Here is a 19,878-nt window from a genome sequence, read left to right on the forward strand (position 1 = left end):
AGCCTGTATGCACACCAATAGTGAAAATACCCTGCACAGTGTCTCTTGGCAGAGAAGGTTAATTTTCATAGACGTTGGGGTGGCTCTTTTTTTTTTTGGCTGGGCAATAAGGATCTCTAATATCATTAAACCCAAGTGTGAGGAAAAGACAGCAGCTAAAATGTTAAGGCCAGTTGTGTGACCTTCTCCAATACAGTTGGCCTGGCTGTTTGCCAAAACTTAAAACACCCTCCCATCCCCCTCCTGCTAAAGCTTCTTTCTTAAAACAATTGTGGTCTTTGCCTTTCATGTCGCTCAACCTTTCACCTGCCAGGTTCCTAGCCCTTCACCCTTGACCCACTGCTGTGTTTGCTTAGCATTGTGCCAATCGACTTTAGAAGTCTGTGTGTGTGTGTGTGTGTGTGAGAGAGCGAGAGAGAGAGGGAGGAGGAGTGCAAAAGGGGAAGGAGGATTCCCAGCTCTAAACAAAGGGAAATCCCGGAATGCCAGCGCGAAAGGCGGTGCTCGCGTTCCTCCTCCCTTGCTCAAAAGCCCCAATAACCTTCACCAGCAAGGCAGACCCCCACGGGAAGGAAGGGGACGGGCTGACTCACCGAGCATCTGGCTGAAGAGCAGCTGCTCCAGGTCGCCCAGCACGGTGAAGCACGGAGGGAGAAGAAAGAATGAAAGAAGGGGAGGAACGGCCCCTCCTTTCTCTCTCTCTCTCTCTTCCAGCGCCACGGAACAGAAGGGGACTAGGGCGCGCACACACACGCCCAGCTTCTGAAGCACGGAGGGAGAAGAAAGAATGAAAGAAGGGGAGGAACGGCCCCTCCTTTCTCTCTCTCTCTCTTCCAACGGGAAAACGCTCTTTCGCTATGGGGAGAGGAGGAGGGAGGGAGGAGGAGGTTGGCTTGCTTATTCAACCCTTCCCGGCTAGCCATCCAGCCCTTCCCAGGAGAAGGCGAGGAGTTTTGGGCGGCGACCTTTTGCTAGAAAGCGGCAGCTGCTGCCCCAACACCACCAGTTGGGGCGGAGCCGGTGAGCTGCAGTAACTCCCGCCAGGCTATGCATTGGCGGGAAGCCTGGCGGTGCAGTCCTTCTCGGCTGAGGAGGAGGTTTCCCCTCTTCTCTCTCCGTTGCGCCTGAACATCTGCCTAGCAACAATGGCGACACGGGAGAACCTTTTTTCTACTGGTTGAGCTTGGCCAATCGCTTGCTCTGAGTTGCTGCATTGTTTGTTCACCGGGCGTCTCAATTTACCAGCGGAGCGAGTTTGAGGTCATGGGCGGGATGGCGCTGCGCTCTGCGCCGCCGCGAGCCACCCAAAGGCCAGAAGAAAGGTCATTCCATCGAGTAATGGGCGAAGGCTCCTTCCTCTCCCGGAAGGAGCCTTCGCCCATTACTCGATGGAATGACCTTTCTTCTGGCCTGGGTGGCTCGCGGCGGCGCAGAGCGCAGCGCCATCCCGCCCGACCTCAAACTCGCCCGCTTGCAAATTGAGACGCCTGGTGAACAAACAATGCAGCAACTCAGAGCAAGCCGCGATTGGCCAAGCTCAACCAGTAGAAAAAGGTTCTCCGTGTCGTCATTGTTGCTAGGCAGATGTTCAGGCGCAACGGAGAGAGAAGAGGGGGAAACCTCCTCCCTCAGCCGAGAAGGACTGCACCGCCAGGGCTTCCCGCCACCGCCACAGAGCGAGCCCGACTCCTCCTGCCCGAATCGCGCCGTGCGAGTGCTGATGGGGAGCTGCTGAGTCCGGCCTGAGCTTGGCGGCTGCTAGAGCGCGAGCCCGGGAGGCTGAGGAAGGAGCGGCGGCGGGGTTGCAGCCCAGCCGGGCTCGCACAGCATGGGTAAGGCGGGAGAGGAAGGAGCCTTCGCCCATTACTCCGATGGAATGACCTTTTCTTCTGGCCTTTGGGTGGCTCTCGCGGCGAGCTCGCACGGTCGGGAAACCTCCTCCCTCAGCCGAGAAGGCTGGCGGCTCCCCTGCCCAGCCCTCTCACTGCACCACCAGGGCTTCCCCGCGCCAATGCACAGTCCGCCAAGTTTGCGCCGTCCGCCCACCAGACACGGGAATGGGGGCCGGCCTGGGGGCGACAAATCCCGCGAGACCTCGGCGGGCCCGCTCCCCGTCCCTCCCATGGGAGTCCGTTCGGTACCCCCTCCTGTGCGGGGTTCCCGAAGACGTAGACTCGAGTATAAGCCGAGGGGACGTTTTTCAGCACAAAAAACGTGCTGAAAAACTCGGCTTATACTCGAGTATATACGGTACTTATAATTGGAGTTTATGCTCCTAACCAACAGCAAGAACCTTTTTTTAAATTTTTATACAATAGAATTATACATTGGGATTATAAATCACATATATTAATGGGAAATTATACATGGTTTCAGTATGGACAATTGGAATCTATATGGAGTGCGGACCAGAAAAGTGGTATTGCGCTAATTGAGGAAAATTTGGTAAAACAAATTAGAGATCAAAGTCAAATGCATATTAAAAGGTTATACAATGTTTTCATAGAAATAGATTCAGAAACAGAATTAGTTAAAGATTGTATGATAAAATGGGCACAAAATATTCAACAACCTATAATGTTGGAAACGTGGGAGAAAATCTGGATTAGGAATGTTAAATTTACTCAAGCACAAAATTTAAGAGAAAATTTTTATAAAATGTTTTATAGATGGCATTTAGATCCTAAGAAGTTGGCATGTATGTATCCAAATGTGCAACCCAAATGTTGGAGATGTGATTGTGAAGATGCTACTTATTATCATATATGGTGGACTTGTAAAAAAATTAAATCGTTTTGGATTAAAATATGGTGGATTATGCAGAACATTTTGAAAAAGAAGATTAAGTTTACGCCACAACTGTTTTTACTAGGCATAATCACGGATTGTACAGTAATAGAGACTAAATATAAATATAAATAAAAATAAATATAAATGAAAATATTTGCAGATCCCTCGCATCCTGGACATAAACTGTTTCAACTCCTACCCTCAAAACGATGCTATAGAGCACTGCACACCAGAACAACTAGACACAAGAACAGTTTTTTCCCGAAGGCCATCACTCTGCTAAACAAATAATTCCCTCAACACTGTCAGACTATTTACTAAATCTGCACTACTATTAATCGTTTCATAGTTCCCATCACCAATCTCTTTCCACTTATGACTGTATGACTATAACTTGTTGCTGTAAATCCTTATCCTGATTTATATTGATATATTGATCATCAATTGTGTTGTAAATGTTGTACCTTGATGAACGTATCTTTTCTTTTATGTACACTGAGAGCATATGCACCAAGACAAATTCCTTGTGTGTCCAATCACACTTGGCCAATAAATTCTATTCTATTCTATTCTATTCTAAATTGATATTGAACTTAATATCAGCAGCAAGACTTTTGGTGGCGCAACATTGGAAGAAAGAACTGCTTACAATTGAAGAATTTATTTATTTATTATTTAAATTTTTATACCGCCCTTCTCCCGAAGGACTCAGGGCGGTTCACAGCCAATTAAAATACACAATGATACAATAAATACAATTAAAATACAGTTAAAAAACTTATTGAATTGGCCAAGATTAAAATTTAGAATAAAAACCCATTAAAAAACCCATAAATTTAAAACTAACCCAGTCCAGCGCAGATGAATAAGTGAGTTTTAAGCTCGCGACGAAAGGTTCGGAGGTCCGGAAGTTGACGGAGTCCTGGGGGGAGTTCGTTCCAGAGGGCGGGAGCCCCCACAGAGAAGGCCCTTCCCCTGGGCGTCGCCAGACGACACTGTCGCTACCGACGGCACCCTGAGGAGTCCCTCTGTGAGAGCGCACGGGTCGGTGAGAGGTATTCGATAGCAGCAGGCGGTCCGTAAATAGCCTGGCCCTATGCCATGGGCGCTTTAAAGGCGTTCACCAACACCTTGAAGCGCACCCGAAGGCCACAGGTAGCCAGTGCAGCCTGCGAGGATAGGTGTCACACGGGAGCCACGAGGGCTCCTCTATCACCCGCGCAGCTGCATTCTGACTAACTGAAGCCTCCGGATGCCCCTCAAGGGGAGCCCCATGTAGAGAGCATTGCAGTAATCCAGACGAGACGTCACAAGGGCGTGAGTGACTGTGCACAAAGCATCCCGGTCTAGAAAGGGGCGCAACTGGCGCACCAGGCGAACCTGGTGGAAAGCTCTCCTGGAGACGGCCGTCAGGTGGTCCTCAAACGACAGCCGTACATCCAGGAGAACGCCTGTTGCGCACCCTCTCCATCGGGGCCAATGACTCGCTCCCAACAGTCAGCCGTGGACTCAGCTGACTGTACCGGGATGCCGGCATCCACAGCCACTCCGTCTTGGAGGGATTGAGCTTGAGCCTGTTTCTCCCCATCCAGACCCGTACGGCTTCCAAGCACCGGGACAGCACTTCGATAGCTTCATTGGGGTGGCCCGGTGTGGAAAAGTACAGCTGGGTGTCATCAGCGTACAGCTGGTACCTCACACCGAAGCCACTGATGATCTCACCCAGCGGCTTCATATAGATGTTGAACAGAAGGGGCGAGAGAATCGAACCCTGGGGGACCCCACAAGAGAGGCGCGCGGGTGACCTCTGCCCCCGCCAACACCGTCTGCGACCGGTCGGAGAGATAGGAGGAGAACCACCGATAAACGGTGCCTCCCACTCCCAATCCCTCCAACCGGCGCAGCAGGATACCATGGTCGATGGTATCGAAAGCCGCTGAGAGGTCTAATAGGACCAGGGCAGAGGAACAACCCCTATCCCTGGCCCTCCAGAGATCATCCACCAACGCGACCAAAGCCGTCTCAGTGCTGTAACCGGGCCGGAAGCCGGACTGGAACGGGTCTAGATAGACAGTTTCCTCCAGGTGCAAGGAAACTGATATGCCACCATATTTCTACAACCTTCGCGGCGGGTTGGAGACCGGACGATAATTACCTAAAACAGCCGGGTCCAGGAAGGCTTCTTGAGGAGGGCCTCACCACCGCCTCTTTCAAGGCGGCCGGAAAGACTCCTCCAACAAGGAAGCGCTCGTAATCCCTGGAGCCAGCCTCGTGTCACCTCCTGAGTGGCCAGCACCAGCCAGGAGGCACGGGTCCAGTAAACACGTGGTGGCATTCAATCTACCCAGCAACCTGTCCATGTCCTCGGAGCCACAGGGTCAAATTCATCCCAGACAATATCACCAAGACCGCCTCAGCCGTCCCGTCCGAATCGCCACAATTCTGGTCCAGACCGTCTCAAGCTGAACGATTTTATCGATAGATAACCGTTAAACTCCTCAGCACGCCCCTGCAGCGGGTCATCCCGCCTCCCCTGGTGAAGGAGGCGGGTCACCCAAACAGGGCAGCTGGGCGGTTATCTGCCGACGCAATGAGGGAGGAGGCGTAGCAACGCCTCGCTTCCCTCAGTGCCACTAGGTAGGTCCTAGTATAGGATCTAACTAGTGTCCGATCAGCCTCTGAACGGCTGGACCTCCAAGAACTCTCTAGGCGTCTTCTCCGGCGTTTCATCCCCCTCCGCTCCTCCGGGGACCAAGGAGCCGGTTGGGATCTGCGCCCGGTGAGGGGGCGCAGGGGGACGACACGGCCTAAACCCCCAGCCCCAGCCCGTTCCCAGGCTGCGGCTAGTTCCTCTGCCGTGCCGTGAGCCAGATCCTCAGGGAATGGCCCAAGCTCCGTCCGAAACCTCTCTGGGTCCATCAGGCGCCTGGGACGGTACCAACGTAGTGGTTCCGTCTCCCTGCGGTGTTGGGTAGCGGTCAGAAAGTCCAGGCGAAGGAGAGAGTGATCTGACCATGACAAAGGTTCTGTGACTATATCTCTCAAGTCCAGATCCTTCAACCACTGACCAGAGATGAAAATCAGGTCCAGTGTGCCTCCCCAATGTGAGTGGGGCCATCAACTACTTGAGTCAGGTCCAGGGCTGTCATGGAGGCCATGAACTCCCGAGCTACTGTCGATGACGAGCCAGCAGATGGCAAGTTAAAGTCCCCATGATTAAAAGTCTGGGGTCTCCACTGCCACCCGGCAAGCACCTCCAGAAGCTCGGGCTGGGCGGCTGTCACGCAGCAAGGAGCCAGGTACGCGACCAGCAAGCCCATCTGACATCTATGACCCCACCTCACAAAGAGGGATTCACACCCGGCAATCTGAGGTACAGTGGCCTCCTTCGGCTCTAGACTCTCTTTAATAACAACCGCCACCCCCCCACCCCTACCCTGGGCCCTCGGCTGATGGAATGCACGGAAACCCGGTGGGCACATCTCAACCAGGGGGACACCCCCTTCAGTGCCCAACCAGGTCTCCGTAACGCCTATAATATCCGTGGCACCCCCCTGAACCAGGTCATGTATTAGGGGGGCCTTATTGGCCACGGACCGTGCGTTGCATAACATCAGACGAAGGCCCAGGCTCTGAGGATCTTGACCATCCGGGGAACGGGAGAAGTCAGGGGGATCGGGGCACGCCATCGCCTGTATACATCGAACGAATGTATACATCGAAGAATGGACACTTAAAGTTTCAAACTTAGCAGAAATGGCAAAATTTCTGTGTATTTGAAAGACTACTCACAAGAACGATACATAGTGGAATGGAGAAAATGGACTGATTATATTCAAAATAAGTATCAGACCAAAAAGTATCAAATAGCATATGAGTGATGGTAGGGATTGTATTGTATTTGGGTATTAGTTTAAAAGGGGAATGGGGAGTTAAGGGATCAATGGGGGAGAAGGGATTATGGGGGTTTTTGTAGTATTTTAGCATATGTTTGTTAGATGTTATACCCTGTATTTTGTTGTGGGAAGTCTCTGGGGGGGAGGGGTGAAGGGGGAGGGGGAGGGGGGAGGGTGAAGGGGAAATTTTTTTTAAAAAACTTGTTTGTTGTAAAACTTTTTCAATAAAAAAAATTGATTTTGATGTATGTACAGTATGTTGAAGCTATATAAGAACATCAAGAATCAGAATTTCTTTCACAGATACCATGCTTATTTTTCTCCAGCAAGATTGGCTTTTCTATATGCTTAATACATTCTTTCATTTCTTTCCATCAATTTCCTACTAATGGACCTATCATGTTGTGGACCCATATTTTAACCCTTTATCAAAACAGCCATTATAACACTTATTTTCCCAAACAGTAAGTATGAACTTTACTTTACTATTTCTCAGCCTTGGCATTTTAAATATGTAGACTTCAACTGCCAGATTTCACCTGCCAGCATGGAGACATCTACAATCTTGAAATGGCTAAGATTGAGAAACACATATATCTTGCACATATGATCAACAATTTTACCTTCTAGTATAGATGATTTTTTTGGATGTATGCCATTTTGATCCAGTGGCTTTATTAATGTTTATAAGAACTAAAATATATACGCTATTACTTCTGTTGACATAATCCCTCTACCCCTATTTGGGGGAAAAACCCAATGTTTCAGGTGTGGATATTTGGCTAACATATTTCATATACAGAAGCAAATAATATATTTAAGTTCTCTGCAATCTCTCTATTATAGTTAAAATGACCGGAAGTAATTTCAAAATGTAATTGAGATAAGACCAACAGCAATAGAGCACTTGCCTTAATTTGCACTGTGATGAATCAAGTGCTCCTAGTCTGTAAGTGTTTGTTCCTTGGACTAGCTGGAGTTTTGTTCCAAATTATTGTTAAATTTTATGCATAGAAATTGACAGTGGGGTTGGGAGTGCAGACAGCAACAGCACAATACATAATGTTCCTAGTATTTTAAAATTTTATCCTCCCTGCCTGGGCTATAAAGTGTTAGGGTTAATTAGCTAAGGTTTTTAAATTTGGGGCTTCAAAGAGGGAAGAGTTGAAAGAAACAGACAATCCCTGAGAATAAACATTGCTGCATTATCATTATTGGCTTAGTTGAAAGCCACAGCTGTTGTTTTCACATTTGGGCTTTAATATTCTCCTCCAGAAACAAATTAATGCATAGAGTTTTATTATTGGTTTGTTGCAGTATGCAAGTAATCCATAAAAACTAGACTCTGGCATATCTCACTACTTTATCCTTTATAATAAGATATAAATATAAATGCTACGGGATAAAACTGATGAATGCTATAGCTCAACTGCATGGGCAGAATATTATTGTCAGATTCTACAGATATAAACAATAATTTTGTTGAATCCATTATCTCCCATATGCCAGCAAAAGCTGCCCTCTGTATCTGTCAACTTGTCCATTATTATCTATTCTGTGCGGCTGTGACTCTTCAACCTGTCAGTGATGCTTTCCATGCCCTGATGTCTGACAAGATAATAGCTGGAGGTGAACGTGGACTTTCCTGAATGCAAAACTCATACTTTCTACTGAGTATCACCCACCATCTCTTTTACAGAGGAGTTCTAGTCTTTGACCCAGTGTTTTTCAACCTTGGTGACCATATGTGGACTTCAGCTCTCAGAATTCCCCAGCCAGCCATCAAGTCCTTCAATCTGTTAAAGTTACTAAGGTTGAGAAACAATATTTTGACCTAAGTAGTTTCCTCTAGAACTTAGTTATGTTTGGACAAACTACAGTGGGTGTATTGCATCACAGGTGCCATGACAATCCCGAAACCCTAAAAACTGTTTGAGGTGAGCCATAACAAACCAGTCCAGTTTTGGCTTGGAAACTTTATGTTTTCATGAAAAAGATTTTTTTCTCTTCCTGATCTCTTTTTTTCTCATACACAAACAATTGTTGAACTTTACAGCCTTCTCAAATCATTGATTAAATTACCAGATCAATTTATTATGAATTAATAAACTAATAGAAAAAAAGTTTAAAAAATGTGCTGAAGAGATTTAGGTAACTAGCATCACATTAGAATTACAGAGGAAATAAATGACTTTTTTAGTAATAGAAACCATCCAGCCCTTTTACAGAGTTTTTTCAGGAAGATGCAATAAAATAGAAATGAGTCTCGCAGCAAATAGAAGTGATCATTCTTGGCTGATATATAACAAAAACAGCAACACCAAGGCAGCAGCAATTTTTTAATCACTTATTATTTCTAAAATAAGAAATTGTGGATGAAAATGCAAATGTACAAGAAGAGAAGCAAAGATAAGGAGGTCTCTTCTGAACAAATATGCAACAAACCAAAGCAGAAGAACAAACTTACTTCAGTGCAACCAAGTAAACTTTTCCTATAATTTATAAATTAATTTAATTTATAAACAACTTCAACATTGAGCTGTTGCTGAAAATGACATTTAAATAAGTAAATGAACAAAACTGGTACGTTGAAAGCACTTCCAATCTACTGTTAGCTAGGAGACATTTATTTAATATTTATTACATTTATTTAATATTTATTTTAAAAAGCAATGTACTAAAACAATTGCTCTATGGCAGTGTTGGAGAACCTTTTTGGCACCGAGTGCTGAAATGGAAGTATGTGTGTGCATGCCACAAACCAGAATAGCAGCTGCCCAGTGTACATGCGCACCGGCCAGCTGGTCTTCATGCATGAAAGTGTGCCAGAAACCGGAAGACTAGGGGGCTGGTGTGCATGTGCACACCAGAAACCAGAAGATCATCCTTCCGGTTTACACGTGTGGTTGCTCTTCCAGTTTCTGCTGCTCCTACGTGCATGAAGACCAGCTGGCTGGCACGCTGGAACCCGGAAGAGCAATGGGTGATGGCTTGAATTCCCAGAGAGATGGCTCTGTGTGCCACTTGCGGCATGCGTGCCCTAGGTTCGCCATCATGGGGTTAAAATTGTATGATATATCATTTATTTCTTGTACATAATTTAATCAACTCAATGGAATACAGAACAACTTGAATTAGATGTACAATTGACATAACCTATATGAGTGCTTTCAGTGCCCTGGGTTTTATAACAATGGGAAAAATTAAAGGGACTGGAGAAGAAAATAGAAAATAGAATAGAATAGAATAGAATAGAATAGAATAGAATAGAATAGAATAGAATAGAATAGAATAGAATAACTTTATTTACCCAAATGTGATTAGATACTCAAGGAATTTGTCTCTGGTGCAGAAGCTCTCAGTGCACATGCAAAACAAGAGTAATATCATCATCATCATCATCATCATCATAATGAGGGGGTAGTAAAAAAGATAAGAAGGATAATAGTAATACTACCACCATACAACATGGGTAAATATATATAGACATTAGACAGTACTGGGAGAGTTAGGTGTTCAGCAGAGTGATTTCATGAGGGAAAAAACCTGTTCCTCTGTCTAGCTGTTTTGCATGCAATGTCCAACAGCAGCACCCCAAGAAGCTGAGTTGAAACAGTTTATGTCCAGGATAAAAGGAGTCTGCAGACATTTCTGAAACCTTCTTCTGACCCATCAATATACAGACCTCCTATAGAAGGCAGGCTGGTTGCAGTCATTCTTTATGCAGTCCTATCCGTTGGAATCTGTTCCTGTCCTGTTTGATTGCTGTACCAAACCAGACAGTTATGAAAGTACAAATGACAGAGTCAATAACGCCTCTGCAAAACTGTATCAACAGCTCAGTATGAACTTCTTGAGTTGAGGCAGGAATAACATTCTTTGTTGTGCCTTTTTAATGATGGTAGAATGAGTAATGAGAATGGGGAAAAGAAATAAGAAGTGGACAGGACCAGGCAGTTGCACTGAAAAGTTGAGCTATGGAACAAATATTACTGCTTAGACCTCTGAAAGCAAAATATACTAAGATTGTTATAGTTTATTATGATCATTTTTAGAATAACATATTTAAATATTTGAAGATGAAGAGTTACAGAGGAAAGATATAGAATATAAATATTTAATTTCTATAAGTTCTATTTAAATTTAAAAAAGAACAAGAAAGAAAGAGAGAGATAATACATTTATGCATGAGGTTTAAAAATCAGAAATGTACATATTTGTATCTGTTTGTTCTCTGATAAAAAAAAATGGAGCTCTTGCAGAAAATCCTAAGGAAAAATGACTTATAATATCTTAAAATTGGGAGATTTAAATATTAATGTAAGGCTTATAGACTCAAAAGAGATGAATAAAAAGAAAAAGCAGTAGGTAAAATATATCTATGTGTTAAATTTTTTAAAGGGTTATGTTTGGAACTGTGGAACTGTGCTTCAGTCTATCCACCATGCAATATCTTCATTGTCAATTCTTCAGCTTGTTACTGTACATATTGTTATGGATTTGGTCTTCTGTATATTTCATCTTAGATCCAGTTTTTCACCATGCTCCTTGACTATCATTAGAAGAATGAAAATACATTTTCACCTTTGAGATGATGATGATGATGATGATGATGATCTTGATGCAGGTTATTTATATTTCTTCGTCAAACTTTAAAATCATGCCCATCTTCTTCCAATTCAGCTACTGCAAGAATATATTAAGCATATGAGTTGAATAAATAAAATATAAAATCCTGACTGATCTTTTTTGCCAATCTGGAGCCAGTATGTTTTGCCATGTTACATGCAGCCTGTGGTTTCCTATCCAGATTTGGAATAGGATAATGAGATTTTCCTAAGAACATTCCATAGCTTGACAAGGTGTCTTTCTTTAATTCATGATGCAGATACTAACTTATGTTTGGTAATCTTTGGTTTTCTTAGCAGACTTTTCTTAGTTTTCTTTCCAGCACATATCAGCAATAAGGTCTCTTCTTTCTCAAAACCATCTTGAGATCTGATATCTTCAAGTAGGTTCCAATATGCCTTGAATGATCCCATACATGATTTACCAACATGTGAAATTAAGGATATTGTCTAATCATTTGCATTATATTCTATTAAGTGTCTTTTCTTTGGTATTGGATTGTAGATTGCCCTCTTCCAAACTGTGAGTCCCAGTGTGGTTCCCCAAATTTTCTGGCATAGATTACCAGTAGATAAAACAAGTACTCTTTCTTCCTAAATTGCCTACCATATTTCTATAGATAGTCTCTCAAATTCTGTAGCCTTCTATTTGGCAGAGACTGGAATATTGATCCTACGGTAACTTCATCTACCAATAGCAGCTCTTGCAATTATGGGATATCTTCTATATTGGCATCTACACTGTACATGAGTTTAATATACTCCTTCCATGTTTGTTTCATCTTTGAATTTGTTACTATGTGTGTTGGTGTGCCTTACCATACCAATTCAACTCCTAAATTCAGAGAGCTTTTGGATGCTTTTCCTTGTTTTTCCATGTCTATTTTCAACTCTGATGAACAGAAGTCATTGCATTCTGGTCACTTCTCAACTTAGTCAAATAGAAAGGCCTAGTTAGTTTGGAAAAATGTGTAAAACTTTGAAAAATAAGAAAACTAAGGGGAGGAGGAGATAGGAAAAGTTTATAGAGACTGAATTTAGTGGAAGAGTTGCATCCCTATATATATATACATAAGCACTAAGCTGTAAACACCTAGCCTGATGATGATGAATGGGATTTCGTCAAAACGTCGCCAAGACACTTCCAATTTTACGTGGGAGAAAACCCAAATAACCAAAGACTTACATACAAACACCCGCGAAAACCTCAGAAAACAAATACACACACACACACACACACACACACACACACACACACACACACACACACGCACGCAAAAGAAATTAAGCAAAAATGTATAATCCAGTTTGTCATATTCTAGGAACTAGGACCTACACAAAATGCTAGGACTAGAACTTCTTTCCCAGACATTCAGCTGAGATTATGCTGAGATATAACTGCTAGTTGAATCATGAAGGACAGTCCCAAGTCAGCAACATGCCCAAATCAGACCAGAGACAAAATCCCAGTTCTATAGATTGCTGAACTTTTGGAAAGGGGTACAATGCTAAGGCTAAGCTCAGTGAAGTGGTCAAGATTCTGCAAGTCTAATATATCCAGATGGGTGCTGATGTTTCTACTTGATCCTTTAGCTGAAGTGAATATACAGGGAATATTATTTTTCATAATTGGCATGACTCCAAAATCCAACAATGTTCTTGGATTTTGGAATCATGTCAATTATGAAAAATAATAAGAGGGATACTCAAAGTTCTATTATATTTTATAGTTCCTTCTATAGATAGATAGTTCTATAGTTCTATAGATAGATAGTTCCTTCTATAAAACAACTCTTTCAAACCTCAATTCAATGAACTTTTTCAGTAGCTGCCTTGAGATGCATTTCTTAAGTCTTATCTTGTACTCAGATCCTGGTTACAAATTTCCATAAATCAATAACTGACCAATAATTTATCCAGAAGAGCTCTTCTTATAGTCTCAATTTCACATCTAATAATTTCTTGCCTAAGTTTCAGATATAAACAGAGATGGAAGCAGGTCATGTTTAACATTTAGTGTCTATAAAAATGTTGTGCTTTGATTTACCTCTTCTAGTCCCTTGTAATTTCCTGAAATTCATCAATTTTAACAAAATTTATTCTCATAGTTGATAAGGAATTAAGGGATTAACGGTCAAAATACTTATATCTGATTTATTAGGTGTTCTGGAAAAGTAGCCATTTACTCAAACTGAGGTCATGATTAATTGACTTTTAAGTAATAATACTTTAACAATTGAATGTTGAATGTTGAATGTCAATGATAGTTAAAATTATAGGCAAATACAAATTCTTTGTACCATGCTGAGCGGTTATAAATCTGTTGATTAACTTCATGTACTCTAGTTAAGTGTCACTCAAGAGGCACTTAAGAACAACAGGTGTGTACTGTGAATAATTACATTTATGTGTGTAGATTACATTTCTACATTTCCCAATACTGGCCCACATGTGATTCTAGCAATGTTTGCACATAATTCAGTGATATCATAGAAATTGCACTGTTGCATCTATACTATGTTACCCTGAGTTTCCAAATATGAAAAATGCCACTAATTTCACAGTGCAATTGTGACACTTTTAATGCAAGGATGCTAACAACTTTCTACTTTTTAAAAAAATAAGAGATGCATTCGTGCTGAAGTGGACAATCTTTAGGGGAGTTAAATTGCATTAAATTTACTTAGGATTTATTTGATGATTTTCAGGATGCATAGTGGTTGCCAATTTTCAGCAACTGAAATAAGCTGGCAAGACAGGAATCAGCATTTCTCAGGCTAAAAGGAACTGTTGTGACAAAAGAAATCAATTGCCTTCCAAGGCCTTCAAAAGAAACCCAAGTATTCATTGGATCAAAAAGGAGGAGAAAAGCTTAAACCCAGGAGCATAGAATTCGATTCCTGTTTAATCTGCTGTGTGAATGTGGCTTTATTCTTATGGAAAGACACATCTGAGAACCTTCTGCCAAATCTGCCACATCTGCCAATTTGCCACATCTGAGAGCCAGGTCTTGGAAAAGGAGTAAAGTGTCTCATGATCAAAGTATATCACTATGCCAGGTGTGAAGCTAATCAGTCATGGTATTGAAATTTGGCACCTTATTATATTTGCTCAAATTGCAGTGAAGTATGTATTCTGCATCTTAATAACATACATGAAGATGTACATGGAATCTATTTACCTCCTTAAAAGTACACCTGAAAGCAGTAGCCAAAGCTCTCTATTATAGATTATATTAAATAGGTAATTTTTTTTACTTATACCACTACTAAACATTTCTATAGCGGCTTAAAAACAGCACTGAGGTAGCGTTATTCAGGGAAGCAGTAACTATTAGTGACTTATATACTGATATACTGACATAAGGGGTCAGATTCTTACATTATACAAAGCAACAGAGCATATAATTCTTGGACTCACTTTAAGGAAGCACTTGGGCAGCTGATTCTCACTCAGGCAGTAAGGCTTTAAAATTATTCCCACCAATAATATCACTAGATTTAACCATATGTTATTTCAATCATGCCAAAGGAACATAACAGAATGGTGGAACAGCACAAGTTGCAAAGTGAATCGTAATCCTTGTGAATGATGAAATAAAATCAATGGTGGGTTGCTACTGGTTCACCGCGGATCAGACGAACCAGTAGCGGTATTGGTGAGAGGTTCCGCCCACCCGCCCGGATGTCTCTGCGCATGCGCAGAAGCATCGTGTGCATGCATGAGGGCGTGCACAGCCACAAGCAAACCAGTAGCAACAGGGTTTGAAACCCACTACTGGTTAAAATGGTCATAAAGTTTGGTCCCAGGAATCAGTTTTGTGTTCTAGGTTTACCTACATAAAATTGTAGGTGTTGGAAAGTCACACCTACCAATTGGTGGTTTTTTTTCACATGCAAGAAGTATGTTTTACTCTTCATTATATAAGGTCCAAGCAAAAGCATGGTTGAAGTCTTACTGATAATAATAGATTATTTTGCACTTAATTCTATTTACCTTTACTAGTCATCCCATAATAAAGATTTCTTGGCAGCTCATTAGAATTTTCACAAATGCATTTAAGCAAAATGTATTATTTTCTTTTCTATGGTTTATGTTGTATAGTCATATTTACCACGAGAGGAGAAAAAAGAAAATAGCTAGCCTTTCTTTCATAATAGAAATAAATAAGTATGGTTCACTTGCATTTGGAACAAGCAGGAGAATGAAAATACTTTAATCAGAAGCTACATCTAAGGAACTGAAAAATATTCCAAGCCTTATCCATCTCAATTTCATTTTGTCATTACTTATTAAAATCCACTAGTCAAGCTATCAAATGTCTTGAAATGGGCAATCTCCAATTCTTTCCTAGAAACGGAGAAACATGACCACGTAAAATGTTCTTATTTTCAAGAAGTACATCTTGCAGAGTCCTAAAGAACTTAAGAGCATATTTTCTAAAGTACAATTCAGTCATTCAATAATTCTAAGAACAGACAGGAACTGTTTTGCCTGTTCCATCCTTGACCTTCCTGGCTTGATGGGGAAAAAATGAGCAAAGAGGAACTAAACTTTGTTCAAATATGGTTATATTTCTATTGGAAACCACAGACAATCAAGTTTTCTAATAGAATGAATTTATTGTAGCTGCATTCAAATAAGAACAGTTATGTTGTCTTCATCGACAAATAAAATAAAATAAATAAATAAATAAAAAATATCTGTGGAGATGAAGTGAAGTAGAAGGAAAAATCAGAAGACGTGTCAGGTTTTCATGTTTGCAGTTACTGAAAGTATAAAGGAAGGTTATATTCTTGGGGACTTGATCTTTAGTTGGCATGTTTAGAAGATAATCTTAAGCATTGTTATCGAGAAATGTTAAAATGTTACATCTCATTTTATTTTTATGCACAATACACATGCTAGAATGATGAGGAACAAGATAGATAGATATATAAATTACAATAAGTACAAATAGGAACAAAACAGGAAAATATCTACGATGGCTGACTGATGAAAGCTGAAGTTCAAAATATCTGGAGGGCACCAGTTTGTCTGCCTCTGCAAAATATTTCAGACTGGAATAAGAATTTATATTATAACCATAAAAGAAATTAATAGCATCTCTCAAATCAGGAAGCACAGCCTTTGCATGATTCTCCTGGGCATTTCATGATTCTATGTCTTTATGAACATCGATGCTAAAGCTAATTTTAATCTTCTTTAATGAACTGCATTTAAATATTAAAGGAAATCTGAATGGTTATGCATTACTACAATCTGTTAATTGCTTTGTTGTGTGTTTTTATTTTATCAAGACCAAAAAGGAAATCACATTGAAAAGTATATAATAAACAGATTTAATGTTTTCCCTAATTAGTTTTTTCTAGTAAGAGAAAAGGGCTCAATTTTGCACCCTCTGCTGTTGAAACATGATGTGTGTTCTTTAGCACATAGATGGTTAAGGATGGCTATGCTTGCACTCTATTTCCTGGCTTATGAGATGAATGAGACAGATGCTGTCCATTAAGAATAACTGAACTAGCTCAAAGATGTCTGGATGTTTATTTTTAACTATTCCACTAAGACACCATTAACCTTCTATAATGATTTTTTAATATTTACTTGATGAACTGCATCTGCTCAAGGGAATAAAGTGAAACCTCATTAGCTAAAGGAACAGATCATAAACTTATTGCTTCTTGGAGCAGTCCATGATATTTGGGTCAGAGAGCAATGAATGTAAGGCAGCCATATAATATACATGGTTGTAGCATGTAACAAAAGCATATGGAAATGATAACATTAAACAAAAAATGTAATGGATCATGATTTCTTTTTTATAACATTCTGTAATTATGATTTTAAGCATTTAATCTACTTCTTTCATTTTTCATGGGGCATATGAAACTCCAAATCATCTTTGGACACTGGGAAAAACATATTTCTGCAGTTACTGCAGAATGCTTCTGTTACTGCAAACTTAATACAACTGAATTTAAACAAATACAATGATTTATATTAAAATAGACACTATGTATCTCTCTTATACACATATATGTATAATGAAAATGTTGGTCATGATAAAGCAAGTACATTCTGGAAATTCCAAGTACCAAATTTCCACTGCCTTGTATTTTATGCTGGACTTGCAACCCATAAGAAAATGTGATAAGCCATGTTAAAGAAAGAAAAAAGAGACACATTCTCCCACCTGCCTGCTTAAATTTACAGTGAATACATATTTTTTTGTATGTGTGCATGTGTGTGTGTGTGTGTGTTTTGTTATACAGCATTCTCGCTCATTAGAATATTCCAAAATTATATTATCCTGGGAAAAGACAAGACAAATACAACCTTGCTGGAAGATTTGGGGGGGGGCACAAAGCGGTAATTATCATCCGATGGCACTTTGGGAAAGCAAGAATCCTTTTTCGAATTGCAATTTTAATGGGTCGGGGCTGCCACATGCCCGCATCTTGCCCGACCTCCTTTGCCCTACTTAGCCGATCCGCACTTTTCAATTCCCACCTGCCCTGCAGCCCAGAGCCGCGTTCCCTCCAGTCCCGTGAAAAGCCAACCTTCCTCCCTTCGTTTCTTTCCATCTGCTCTTTCTTTTAAGCCAACGCGGCCGGTTTTTCATGGAAACCGTTTACGATGGGAAGCAGTTCATTTGGTGTCGCGTGGGAAGGCGCGCGTTTGGGCGACGCTTTCTCTAGAGGGAAACAGAATCCGGTTCTAAGAATCCGGTTCTATAGTTTAACCTCGGCTAGGGCCGTCCTCAATTTGCTGGGATGAGGGACAAAGAAAAAAAGGTTGGATCCTGTAAGCGGTAGTTTTAAATCAAGTAGATGATCAGTTCTCCCTGCCCTCCCCCATCCAATTTAAGCTTACTCCAGCGATGTCCCAAAGGTGCAACTGAACTTTCTTGTTTTTTTCTTTGAAGACGTTTCGCTTGTTATCCAAGAAGCTTCTTCAGCTCTGACTGGATGGTGGGGAATGGAAGGATTTAATACCATCTGGCTCAGTGGCTAAGACCCTGAGCTTGTCGATCAGAAAGGTCGGCGTTTCGAATCCCTAGTACAGGTCTCCTGGGTGAGTAGGGGGTTGGACTAGATGACCTCCAAGGTCCCTTCCGACTCTTGTTACTGTTAAACTGAGAAGCGAAACGTCTTCAAAGAAAAACCAGAAAATCCAGTTGCCTCTTGGAGAGGGGGGAAGCACCTTTGGGACAAGCATGACCTGGATGACTGAGAATCTCCGTAGACATTTCCTCCAGCGATGGACACAAGACGCTCACACAGCTCGCGCGGCTGTCCCGCGTGAAGTAAGCCGCCTTCTTTGCTAGTAGTGAGGCAGCTCGGGACAAACTGCTTCTTTGATTCGAAGGACGGGACACGCGAGGCTCTTCAGCCTTTGAGCTAGGGGAGCTTTTTAAACCGAATGTTGCTTCCTAGCTTCCCCCTCCGCCAAGCTTCCCGCGGGAGGAGCGGTCAGCTGCCTCGGAGTCCGGCGCCCAGTCCCCGGACGCCTTCGCGGGCGCACAGCCCTGCGGTCGGGATAAAGGAGAATCCCCGCAAAGCGAAGGACGGGCAAAGCCCCCAGACCTTACCTCGGAGAAACCTTGAGGCTCGGATCCGCGGCCGTCGTCATTTTCTGCGGCGGAGGAGGGCTGGGAGGAAGGACGGAAGAAGGAATGGGAAAGGAAGGCAAGCAAGCTTGGGCGCCGCCAAGTCTCCTGGCATCGCACCTTCGCCAGCTTTAGTACACCTCCTTCTGCCAGCCCTGCGCTTCCCCGCTTCTCCTCCTCTTCCTCAGTCCCTCCCCCCCGCCCAACCTGGAGGAGGAACCTTTTCAACGTCTTTCGTTGCTGCCGCCGTAAGAGAGGAGAAAAAAAACCTCTGTGTGTGTGTTTGTTTGTGTGTGTGTGTGTGTTGGCTCTGACTCTACTATGGATGAGGGCAAGAATCACGAACCGTTTGAGGCAGCAAAGTTCCAAACGGTTCGGTAAAGATAGTTGGGTTCTTCATTGCACCAATCCTGATTTCTCCGCCTGATCTTCGGGAGGTGGTTGTTTTGTGTCGATGAAATGAAAGGGAAAAAGAGCACTACTATTACCTTCTTAGAGAAAACTGGACATAGATATGTGGTCAATAAAAACAGAGGAAGGTGCAATATCCAAACTTTTTCATTTTGGACCCTTACTCTGGAAAAAAAAATCTCAAACATGGCCCCCAAAGCATAGTCTCTTTCCAAAGCTTTTTGACAATGTTTTAATTTCTCCAATGCAAACATAAACAGACACTGGATGTTCTGTCCTAGTAAGGGGTGCCTAAGTGTAGGATTGGGAAACTGAAACTATGCTTAGATTGGGGAGAAAAAAAGGTCTCAACCATCTAAAGGATTGTATTTCCAAATAAATATGCATACGGCCAAGCCACCCTAAGGTGTTTTCGTTTACAGTAGGCAAAATTTGTGTTTTATAAAAGAGATAGCTAATTTGATCTAGTGGCTAAGGCACCAGGCTAGAAACCAGGAGACCCTGAGCTCTAGTTCTGCCTTAAGCATGAAGTCAACTGGGT

The 19,878-nt window shown here is 42.3% G+C and overlaps 1 protein-coding gene across 1 annotated transcript in view; it reads right to left on the minus strand.

The window, feature by feature from the left end:
- SPHKAP (SPHK1 interactor, AKAP domain containing) overlaps positions 1-18,954 on the minus strand; it is a 78,187-nt gene extending 59,233 nt beyond the window's left edge. Inside the window, exon 1 of the mRNA XM_058189135.1 lies at positions 18,909-18,954. Coding sequence (XP_058045118.1) covers positions 18,909-18,949 — 41 coding nt within the window. The 5' untranslated portion in view covers positions 18,950-18,954. The remainder of the gene's footprint in view (positions 1-18,908) is intronic.
- Positions 18,955-19,878: the final 924 nt, after the last annotated feature.

This window comes from Ahaetulla prasina, chromosome 6 (genome assembly GCF_028640845.1).
Source record: "Ahaetulla prasina isolate Xishuangbanna chromosome 6, ASM2864084v1, whole genome shotgun sequence".
In the NCBI taxonomy this organism is placed as follows: Eukaryota; Metazoa; Chordata; class Lepidosauria; order Squamata; family Colubridae; genus Ahaetulla; species Ahaetulla prasina.